Source organism: Nesoenas mayeri (genome assembly GCF_963082525.1).
Source record: "Nesoenas mayeri genome assembly, chromosome: 3".
Classification (NCBI taxonomy): domain Eukaryota; kingdom Metazoa; phylum Chordata; class Aves; order Columbiformes; family Columbidae; genus Nesoenas; species Nesoenas mayeri.
This window is the reverse complement of record NC_137544.1, coordinates 6,758,805-6,771,171: the sequence shown is the minus strand read 5'-3', so window position 1 is coordinate 6,771,171 and position 12,367 is coordinate 6,758,805. Positions and strand designations below refer to the sequence as shown.

At 45.2% G+C, this 12,367-nt stretch overlaps 1 protein-coding gene across 1 annotated transcript; it reads right to left on the bottom strand.

Moving 5' to 3' along the window:
* Positions 1-562: 562 nt before the first annotated feature.
* TDRD6 (tudor domain containing 6) lies at positions 563-11,772 on the bottom strand (the record flags this gene model as incomplete). The annotated part of the gene is made up of 5 exons (XM_080341162.1): positions 563-615; positions 2,146-2,203; positions 3,445-3,534; positions 4,590-4,708; positions 5,139-11,772. The coding sequence occupies 5 exons, from the start codon at positions 11,770-11,772 to the stop codon at positions 563-565; spliced, it is 6,954 nt and encodes a 2,317-aa protein (XP_080197288.1).
* Between the last annotated feature and the right edge of the window lie 595 nt (positions 11,773-12,367).

Here is a 12,367-nt window from a genome sequence, read left to right as displayed (position 1 = left end):
AGACTTAAACCCAAAACAGCTGTGTTCCCCTACAGCAGAAAAAACACACCCAACCTCCTCCCCACCCCCCCAAAAAAAAGATACCATCAACTTTTCTCAGGAAAAAGAATACAAAGGAACGAAAACCCCAAAACAAGCAACCCCCCCATACCATTCAACAATGGAACTTTTCAGAAAGCAAACATGAGAAAGCAGCATTTGTGCACCACAGTAGCCTATACAGCAACCCACAAGAAACCTTTGTTCAAGAATCACCCACCAACAGCTAGATACAAGTCAGTGCACACACACATGCAGTAAGGAATGCCAGTCAAGGCAAATTCTTATTTAAGTAAAGAAAGTGCAGCTATAAGAAGCCAAGTTGACAGTAATAGTCTACCAACAAGCACTAGTGGTAGACTTAAAATATGAGAGGGAGGTATGACAGTGGCAGGCATTTGTACAGTTCAGTAGAAAAAGAACACTCGATGCTTTGCTTTGTATTCTTGTTCCCATGAAAACATATGTACCCTGGTATTCGTTCAGCTTCACGTGGTGAACATGTCACTTGGTTTCAGGAATGTCAGAGAACATTAGGATCTTCAGTGAAATCTGAACTGCAGCCAGTTTGCTTTTCTACAGGGAATAAAAACAAATCAGACCCATCAAGATGTTTCTATAAACATGTATAAATACATTACTATCTCAAGTCATAGCTTTACAAGGCTTCAGACTAAATGTCATCAAACATTGGACCATATTGAAAGACTACACTTACAAAGTTATCATATAAGGATAAGACAGTTGAAACAACAGAACTGCCCAAGAAAATGAAGCAAGCAGTGCTCCCAGGTTCAAGTTACGAGTTCAAGACACTCCATCCCTGCAGGAGTTTGGGCATCCTGTGGATCAGGTACCTTCTACTCAAACTGCCTTTGCAGGCAGTGTCTTACATGTGCAGCAGTATCAAATTCTGTGCCACATGGCTGCGTGAACCAAACTCGCCCTTCCTGCCTGTTGGATACACTAACATTGGCAAAGTGCTCAAGAACACACAGTGGGCAAATTTGGACAATAATTAGCAACCAAAGGTCAGGGGAAGGGATAAAATTGTGTGGTAAAAACCGTAAAAGTATTATCAAAACCAGCAACATCAAGATGAAGAATAATGCTGCATTTGAGTGATGATTTGTAGACTCACCAGTTTAACATTTTAATTGAGTTTTTTTAACTACTTTTTTGCCCAAGAGGTAACAAATAATAATGCCTGCAACTGAGATCTAGTTATCTATAAACCAGTCAGCTTTCAGTACAGTTGGGCTGAAATACAATGCCCAATTCAATCACTGAAAACACAAATGCTGTCTCTACTTAAGCTTACTTCAGTCTCCATCAGGCAACCACTGGTCAAACACAGGAACAAGTTGCCCAGAGCAGTTCTGGAGCCCTCATCCTTGGACAGATTCCAGACCCAAAAGGAAGGTTTGAAGCCACCTATCTAGTTGAGCCTACTTTGAGTATCTCCAAAGGTCCCTTTCAACCACAACTACTCTATAATTCCTTAGATTACAGAAATAATAGTCAGAAAGAACCTGTACTATTTCCTTTGATACACAGAACAGGCGTTTGCCAGTAACACTGGCAAAACACACAATTTTTAATGAACAAGTACATGCACGATTCACAAACTATCCCTACAACAATTAACATGGTATTATTATAGGTTTAGATTCATAGAACAAGATTATGGGATTTTGGCATTCAAATCCCAACCTATAGCGCATATTAGAATCTGTGCAGCAGTTTCTCACCTTGCCTCAGGAACGTGATCAAGAGTAGCAAGCTGGTGATCGATCCTGAAAACTCTATCCAAAAATCTATAACTTAGGTGTACCCCCACAGCTTGTCCATGAGGCTCAACCCACTACATCAAATAAATACTACATTTTTTTCTAATCAAGACATAGTAGCTTTCATTGCGTGTATTCATCTTTAAACTGATAGTACATAAGCTAATGCTGCTAGGAAAACTACAACAGTATTAAACACATCCACAAAAAGAAAGTGTTTCAGCTGTATCTTCTAAAATGAAGCATTTTCTAGAAAATTAGAAAGCATCCAAACACTGAGTACACAACCTCTTTGGGAGGTTTAAGGTAGTCTTACCTTGGAGCAAGGACTCCTCTGGTGAAAACTGCGAGTTTTCTGTTGCAGGGGTTATTGCCTAAACAAAAGGACATTCTGTTAGGAAGCTGGCACTACTGCCAAGATAGGTTTCCATTCAGGTGCTTCCTTTAACACTGCTGGACTCTATTTACCACTGTATGTCCCCCTTGTAACTCACTACAGAAGTCTTCTGCCCACTTTTTGCTTTGATGCAAAAACTGCATGTGAAGAATAAACTGAAAATTCATTCTGTTCCCATCAGTAGTATGGCTGGTGACCCCAGTTTTGGGTCGTCATATTTTCATTTGTTGGTACTTCATGGGGACACAGGTAAAACACGTACTATCATTTCCTAATTACTTTGTAACACAAGTATTCTTCATGATTTAACAGTTACATACTTCACTAGCACCATCTGTCAAAAGCCACATATCAGCACTGTTCTACAGTTGTTTATTAATAGTACTCCTCCAGTAATGTTTCTTCCTTCAAGCTGTTTTCATTCATCTATTCCCAGACTGAATTCACAGTCCTGAGGCCAAATGGCTGACAGTTTATATACATCTATGTAAAACAGCTGACATAAACTGTGTCAGTTATATAATACATTTATACAGATTCCTATAGTCTCCATAGAGATCTATTAGAGAAGGAAGGACAATATGATGCCTTAAAGAAAAATAACTGTGCTTCACAGAATCCCAGAATGTCAGGGATGGGAAGGGACCTCGAAAGCTCATCCAGTCCAATCCCCGTGCCAGAGCAGGAACACCCAGATGAGGTTACACAGGAAGGTGTCCAGGTGGGTTTGAATGTCTGCAGAGAAGGAGACTCCACAACCCCCCTGGGCAGCCTGTTCCACTGTCAGTTACCCTCACTGAGAAGAAGTTTCTTCTCAAATTTAAGTGGAACCTCTTGTGTTCCAGTTTGTACCCATTACCCCTTGTCCTATCATTGGTTGTCACTGAGAAGAGCCTGGCTCCATCCTCCTGACACCCTTTATATATTTGTAAACATTAATGGGGTCATCCCTCAGTCTCCTCCAAGCTAAAGAGCCCCAGCTCCCTCAGCCTTTCCTCATAAGGGAGATGCTCCACTCCATCATCTTTGTTGCCCTGCGCTGGACTCTCTCCAGCAGTTCCCTGTCCTTCTGGAACCGAGGGGCTTCTAGTGGTTGGCATCAATGCACAAATTTAGATGAATGCTACTTTGCCTTCCTGTTCTCACGGTGACAGAAGAAGAATCACAATTTAACAAAATTGTTATTGTTCTGCCCAGTCTGTTTCCACACCACCGTACCTCAGATGATCTGCAAGCCCAGTCAGGAATACCATTCCAGACATTCTCAGGATCCACAATCTCCTCATTTCCACTGGAGAGATTTATGACCTGTAGAGACAGAGCCAAATGGTACCTCACACAGCAGTGGATCCTGAAAATACACTCAGCAAATGAGACATAGTAGTAGGAAAACGCAACTGAGGACTCTCTACCTTTGAGAGGGCTTTCAGCCTGGATCTTTTAAGGCAGAGCAAGTCAGCCTCTAATAAGGCTGAATATCGCTACTGAATCTGCTCAAGGCTCTCAGGGGCTTCTAACCCACAAGTGGCAAGAGAGCAATGCTGGCAAACACCTACTAGATCAGAACCAGCAGGAAACGGATGAACAGGGGACATCACTACATACCTGATGCTGACACTTATCTGAATACAGCTGAGCTTGGCTTTAGATACCTAAGGAATTTACTAGCAAAAAGACTGGCTTCTGTGATCTCAGGCATTCAATCTTCCAAATAGTTACTGTTATGAAATGACCATTTGGATTTGCAACTTTAAATTACAACTTAAAGATGTGTACATACACACCCCCCACTCTAAACTGGAGGAAAACTCATTATCCTGTGGCTTAAACAGCAGTAGAACAAGGCAGCCCATTAGTTTATTATCTACTGTTAAAGTTCACTCCCACCAACCACTAATACACCACATATTTCACTGAAGTAGGAATAGTTATGTATTCACTATTAATTACAGGAAAAATTAAGTTTCTTCCCAAGTTTCTACTGTTCTAGCACTCATTCCTCAGAACATCAGTAAAATAATGCCAGATTTCCTAAGCATTTAATGGTAACACGGCTCCACAGAACAGTAATTTGCAAGCCAGAGAGAACCACACACAAGGATGTATCTCAAACTGGAACAGATCTTTCAGTCTTCCCAGTCAACGCATGGAAATAAAGTGTGAAGAGAGTATCAAGTGTTGACATACAGCATCTACATTTGAAACACTGCTTTTTCTATATATTCTGTAAGTCCAGAATCAGCCTTCGCAATATTAAGTCTTAAATTGTGTAACAGACTTCTGTAAAATATTCAAAGTTTGGAGGAAGACCAAAGAAGGGCCAGATCTTAAGAATTCCAAAAGAGTTTTCCAAATATACTTACCCTGGTACCTTTATCAGATACCTCCAAAATGCGAGCCTCGCACCATTTTAGAGAGGTCCACACCACACATTTGGAGCCAACAGCAAAGCCCTTCAGATTACAAGTATAGTCATCATGTCCTACAAAAATGACATATAAATGAGGGAGAAATTAATACACACACAAAAATAACCCCTCCAAAAAAACTCTTCATGCCTCACAACCCTGCTTCCATACTCCCCTGCCCCGCTCTGAACTATGTAATAAATATTTGAAAGTTAAAAATTTGGCATCATGAACATTCTTGAAAAACGCATTTCACTTTCAGAAACAGATTCCCAATCATAAAATCCTTAACCTCTCAAGATAAGATTAGTTGCTGTTAGACTGTCACATCATCCATGAGATACTACCCTTAGTCTGATGCCCTTAACCCAAAATATACTGATGTTAACACTAATATATTAACTTATTAGGGAATAAAAATCTGTTTTCTACAAGAAAGCTATTCTCATGTTTGAATGTGCACAATATTTTGATTATTTGACTCCTTAAAATCAGATACTTTACCTGCACTGCAGTCAGCCAAGTTCTCATTTTGCGTTTTTCCTACTTCTTCATCCCCATGCTTACAGTCTAAAGACCGCACATGTGTATTTCCACATTCTTTAAATGAGTCGGCCAAGTCTTGTTTCATCCATTCTTCCACATAACAGTCATCTTTCTTCTGCCACTCCTTACGTTTCTCAACTATGCAGTCATAGGATTTTCCAGCGCAAACAGGCCTCTGATTCGTTAAGTCTTTTGCAAGAAATGAAAACTGACTTCCGCTATTCGCAGAACTTTGTAGCGCAGCCTGTTCCAACCCTACCGAGTCCTCCTCCCCGTCTTCCTGAGTCGGCTGCGCATCGGGCAGCACCAGTTCCAGAAGCTGCTCAATTTCAGCACCCAGCATTGATAGCATGTCATGGGTCTTCAGGTCCAGCTGTTGCTCAGGTCTACTGCCAGATGAAGACAGTCTTAAGGGACAAGGCTCTACTTCCATCCAATCTTCTTCTATAGCTTCTGGTTTAGGAACTTCAGACAAATTAAATTCCAATTGCTTTGCCTTCTCTCCCAAAAGAAGCTGAACATCAGATGGAATCGGCTCTACTGTCTTCTCTCCATCACTACCTGAAAGCATCAAGTGCTCGCTCTCATTGAGAGATGGTAAGATTTGAAGAAATTTCAGAGCTGCCAAGTCTCCCGTCTCCTCACTCACAACTGGGAGCTCAAACAATTCCTGTTCCAATACCTTTTCTCTTGCTCCACTCCCTGAAGCTGTCTGCATTTCAAGTGACTCTGTTTGCAGAGCTTCCTTCCTTTCTTCCCCAAAGGAGGAGTGCACTCCAAGGGCCTCTAGCTCCAGTATGAGCTCATTTAAATCATCATATGAAGGTTGTACTTGTAACTGGTCCAGTTCTACTAAGGTGCCCATTTCATCGTTTGAAGACGACTGTACCTGGAGCACTGGCAATCTTTGCGGTGGTTCATTTCCCAGGAAAAGGTTGGCTGATGAAGCACTGCCTGCCAGTTGTGATTTCAGCTCAGCATCCTCTTGAAATGCTACTTCAGATACTTCTTGTTCTGCAGCTTTCATTTCACTCCCCAAAACACGAAGCCTGCAGCTTCTCATTGGTTCTAGTAACACATTGTTTTCACTCTCTCCTTCAGACAGAGGTGTCTCCTTATCAAAGCTGCTTTGACACTCAGCTGTTTCACATCCATCATCAGCCTTGCCAGACATACACTCAACAGCTTCCACCAACACATCTGTTTCTACAGTATCTGAACACTCAGAAGTCACACCCAGGAAAAGTCCAGAACAAAGTCTAGCACTTTCGCTTTCTTCTTGAGCTAATCCACAAACAGCAGTAGCTTCTCTTTCCAAACAAAGACCCATATAATTGTCGGAACATCTGTTTTCCTGTAATGGGCTCACAACATTTGAGAAAGCCTTGCCATCATCTCCTTCATTAGCCTTCCAAAACAACTTCATCTCTTCATTAATGCTCTTCCCAGAAGCTTCCAGCTTGACAACAGACAGAGGAACTTCAGCAGCTTTATCTTCCCGAGTTTCTATAACTTCAGCTTCCAATAAGAGGTTTTTCGTCAGATCATAAAACTTCTCTTTAGCTTCACTAAGCCATGAGCCCTCTGAGGGTCTGAAGCCTGACAGACAGCAAGCAAATGCTTGATTTGGTACTTCGAGCAATTCACATGGTATCTGTCTGACGACCTCCAAGCTTACACATTCCTCGCTTCCGTAATCCACATGTCGAACAACTGCGCTGTCACCTTTTATGTTGCTGACTTTAGCTCTGCGGAACTTTCCGTCCTGACTACTTTTTGCTAGACAAATATCACCACTCCTAATACGAGATTTGCAGTAGTTCAAGGAGTGTAGCCCAAGGTTTTCAGCTTCCTCTATTTTTTGCTTTATATAGTTCATATATTCTGCATCAGCACTGCAACTCCAAAAATATTCTGGACTATTTACCAGCGTGACATAAATTTTTACAGTCTGACCTGCCTCTGGGAACTTCCAGATAAATGATTTACAGTCACTCACATTGGGAATTTCATTTTGTGCCTCAGGAAGCAAAGGCTCACACACAGTTACCAAGTCACTGTTTTCCCTATCAAGTTCTGGTGAACAAGATCTTTCCCTACTTGAAAGGCTTTCATCAGCTAAATCCACTGTTATTATACCTTGATTATCACTGAGAATAACCTCCCATTTATCCTCAAACTTCTCTACAAATTCACACGTAAGCAGAACATCCCTTGTTCTCTTGATGAAGCAAAGAACTGCTTTCTCTGCCCAGTCCATATTGGTTTTGCATTTAAGTCCGCTTAGGAAGCAGTGAATGCTTATTGCTGGGATAGACAACAGGTCTTCAGGGAGTCTCTGTGCTTGATCGACATTGATTACTGAAGTGTTACCATAATCAATATATTGTATACTTATCAAATTGTCAGAAGTCTTCTCTTTTACTACAGCTCGATACCATAGGCTGTCTTCTGAATAAACAGCACTGATTAAGTCTCCTGCTTGGAAAGGTTGTCCACAAGGGTTCTCTGCTTGTGTTCTATTGTTTAAGTTTTCCAAAATGCTGTTAAGCTGAGCCTCATCGCTTTCTAGCTGAACATAAAAATCCAACGGATCATTTACATGAGACACATACACTAACACTTTAAGAGCTGGCACTACCTTCTGTTGCAGTACATCAGGTGTTACACACCTGCCTTCAGCATCATATTTAATATCTAACTGTGTATCCATCTGGACAGAGAAAAGAGGTTCCTCCCCTGCCTTATTTAACAAAAAATCTTCCTTCTTACTGCTAAACTTTTCACCAGATTCCAGTAATCCAGCTGCCAGATCTCCCTTTGTAGCAGGCTGGAAAAGGTTTACATCTTCTTTGAAGTGTCTTTTGCTAATCTCCCTTCCTTCCTGGGCTTCAAATCTGCTTTCATTCCCTTCAAGAGCCCTACCTGTATTTAAAGGGGACTCTGAAGCCTCCTTCCTCTCAATTGCATCTGTATTTCTGAAACACAAAGTTTCGTTTTCTAAGTCCATACAGGGTTCCGTATTGTTTGTTAAGCTTAACTGCTCCTTCAGTTTCGCATTAATTTGAGTATTACCATCAAACAACTCAACCAGCAGTTTACCATCAGATTCCTTTGCTACTACTATTGCTTTTAATTGCCTTTCCAGGACAGCTTGCTTAAACCATGGCGTAGTTTTTTTGGGAACATTAGATATATCAGATAAGGAACACTTTATGGCCTGCATTGGCAAAAGCAAGATATCATAAGCATCACTGGGTAAAGGAAGCAGATCATCTCTCTCTATTGTCTCTGTGTTCCCAAAATCCACAAAGAAGACCTCTGTATGAGGTTTTGTTTTCACAATTACTCCCCTGTACCAGTTATTGTCAGTATACTTTGCTAGACACAAGCTCTCTGACTTTTGCGAGTTTTCTAAGCCGCTCATTGTTTCACTTAGGCGACTTATATTATCAGTAAGCTGTGCTAAGGCATCTGCACATCTTTCAAGCTGGCAGTAAAATGTCCACGGATCACTGACGTGTGTAATATAAACATCTTCCTCACTTCCAATTTTGATACCATGCATGGAATAGTAATAAGAATGAAGCCGAAGCAAAGGTACCAGAGGCATTTGAGGAGATAAAGGTCTGGCCACACCTCTCTCAGTCAGAAACTGGCAAGCACTCTGAAAAGGTGTCATTAAATCTACAATGTTGAATAGCTCCTTATTGTTTATGGAAGCCAAAGCAAATATTGTACATTTCAGTTCAAACTGAGATGATGAATTATCAACAAACTCCTGAAAAACCTGAATTGCTTCTGTATCCCAAGCAAAAGGATCCTGCCCATTCGGTTGGATTAAGTTGTAAAGGCTGCACCTGAAAGCTTGAGCCTCTAACCTCAGAAAGCGTTCATTAGTTGCGCGGAGGTTCGTTAACGAGACCAGCTCTCTGTTGCCATAGTCAACATAAATGACTTCTACTTTTTCTGCAGAAGAGACTTCACTAATAATTAAAGCCCTGTACCATTTTTCATCCTCCGAGTACTGAGCTAAACATACAGAATTCGGCCAAGCATGCAGAGGGGATGAATTTTTACAATACTCCTGAATTTCAGCCATTAAGACCTTAAGGTCATGGCAATTTCTACTTAACTGACACCAGAAATAACTAGGGTTTTCAACATAGGACACAACTACATTAACTGTACTTCCCACTTCCAACTGACCTCCGTAAGAGAAACTTGGCCTCATTTCCACATAATTCTGTTTCAAAGGTACAGGCAGGTTTTCCTTATCCTCAAATTCGTGAGCAGGAACACATTCACTACTTTTAGAATTCTGAGTGGCTACAAAGGGGTTCTTCTCTCTGACCACCACAGCTACATCAGGATTAAGTGCTCTATCACTTCTCTTCAGATCAGCTTCTTTTCTGAGCCTCTTCTCTGCATTTATTTGGTTTTCACCCCCAGCATGTGCTGGGGAAGAGGCCTGGCTCACAGCCTTACCAGATGATTTAGGGGGAGTCTCAGGTATTTCACACCTCTGGTACTCAGCATACCCTCCCTGCACCATGAGTTCACTTACACTCTTCTCTCCTAATTGGGATTCGCCAAAAATTTCAACCATATGCTTGTCACACTGCACGCTCAAAAAACGAACCTTTAGTCCCTTGTTGAGCACAATCTCTCTGAAGGTAGACACTGATGATTCACTCCAACTCCCTCTCAGAGGAGAAACATCTGCCAAACAACACTTGAGAGCTAAAGCAGGTAGTTCTCTGAACCGAGGGAGCAGCTCCTTTACCGCACACCGATCTACAGTTTCCATGCTGCCTCTGTCCACCAGGTGTATTTCTACCCCATCGTCCAGCACCTTGGTGATCACCGCTCGATCAAAACCACCCTCTTTCCTGTGGGCACAACAAAGGGATCCAGGCTGTAGGTCCAACCCAGCACCGTCCAGCTTCGATGCATGGGAGTAAAAATTCCACATGCTCTGCCGCAGCTGCCTGAAGAGCTGGCGATGCTCATGGAGCTGCAGCCAGAACTCAGATGGGTCTTGGAGATGGGAGACCTGCACGTCACGGAACACACCCAACTTCAGATGCACGCCAGGTACAGAGGCCAAATCTCTGTGCGTTAAAGAGATGCGAGGTGTTCCTGGTGGCAGCTTCAGTCCTTCAGCTGTGGGTTCTTCTGCTTCTAGCTGCTCCCAGGCCTCAGTCTGGCCAACCTGTGTATGGCTTCTGACCAGGCAGCAAGCCTGTACCCCAAAAAGATGGTTCAAGTTGATGCCATTTTCCCCATAGAGGCTCACAGAATAGAGATGCTCAAAGGAGTTAAAGGCTCTGATGTGAGCGCTCACTCCTTTGCCTAGTACCAATGCTTTCAGCTCATTAATCTGCGACGGAGACCAGCCACAACCCCTGTCTGAGACACCCTGAAGAGCGCACGGGTAAGTCACCACAGGCATACGGAAACACTCAACAGGCAAATGGCGCAGGTTAGCTCTGGTCACAGTCTCCTTCCTGCCATAGTCCACAAAAATCACCAGAGCCACTTGCTGGTCCTGCTCCCCAACAATAAGCTCTAGCAGGAGGGCGCGGTACCACCGGCCATCAATGTCACGGGCAGCACAGGGTGAGCCCACTTTGGGCAAAAACTCCTGCTCCCACTGCTCATACATGTGGCACATGGTATCAGAAAGACAACGGATCTCCTGAGACAGGCACTGCAACTGGCAGTAGATGTGGTGTGGGTCAGAGACATGGGTCACTAGGACAGGCTCCGTCACACCCAGCTGAAGCTGTGGGTAGAAGTAATCCAAAGCAGGTGACACAGGCTGGTACGAGAACAAAATACGGCGAAGCTGTGGCACTGCAGAAGATACAAGGGAACATGCTGGAGGCTGCAGCCTGAGCTGGTTCCTTAAGTAGTCAAAAGTTAGACAGCGCTTGAGCACCTGGCAAAAACAACTGCGAGTGACCTGCCTGGCCAGTCCCAGGTGCTGCATCTGGACCACAAGCTGGGGCAGCTCAAGCACGATGAGCTGTGGGGTCATCACCTCCTGCACCAGACCAGACACCTCTTTGCCATGCAAGTGGCTGAGGAACTCCATGGCCTCCACTGTCCAGGTGGAGATCGGCGCATCCCCGCAGGCTGCCACCCTGGGCCCTCCGGAGGGCATGACATCAGCCACAATACAGCCCAGCACCTCAGGGGGCAAAAGGAAAAGCTCCTTGCAGCCCCGCGCCAGGTAACAGGCAGACGTGACCATGGTGCAGCCCTCGTCAAGCAGGAACACGCGATAGTCCTGGCCGCGACGGCTCACCACACAGCAGCGGTACCACATCCCGACCACCTCCACCAGTGCCAGGTCTCCTGGGCAGAGCTCAACCCCATCACCCGCCAGCCCGGCAGGGCCCGGGGCAGCGGCCACGCGTGGCCCCACCGCCACCTGCACCTCGCGCCTGAGGCGGGTGTAGGCAGCGCTACGCTCACCCTGCAGCCCCCACAGCCGCACCACGGGCACCTCAGGGCGCAGGCCCACGGCAGAGACCCGCAGAGTCATAGTGGTGCCGGGGGCGGGCAGCCCCAGCCCGGAGCTCATCGCTGGCCCGGAGCTCATCCCGCCACCTTCGCTGCCCAGACGAACCCAAATGGCCGCCAACCCCCGGCCTTATGGGCCACGCGCCGCCCACGTGACCCGCGGGGAGCCGTTATGCGGCTTGCCTGAGTGGTCGAGTCCATTCTGATCGGGGAAAGAGGGGGGGAAGGGAAAAAGGAGTGGCGGAGCAAGCTAATACATCGGGCATTTCCTGCGAAACTGAGACTCCTCGTAGGCGCCCCAAAGAAAGAGGTTATCACTGGAACCGCAGAGATCAGCCTGGAGCCTGTTGGAGCTGCCCTCGCCCAAAGCGGAGCTGCCCTCGCCCAAAGCCGAGCTGCCCTCGCCCAAAGCGGAGCTGCCCTCGCCCAAAGTGGAGCGCTCCACGCCTGCTGTGTGGTAGCGGACCGGCCGGGGGGCGGGGTATGGGGAGAACCCTCGCAGCTCTCTTAGCCTCCATTGGCAGAGCGGGCGCTCGGGGCGGGGCGTGCTCGTAAGGCTTGGCGTGTATTGGCCAGCGCCGAGCAGCAGTGTGAGGGCGGGGCTGGGTGCGAGGCCGCCGACAGCAGCGGTCGGGTAAGCTGCCGGGGCAGCATCG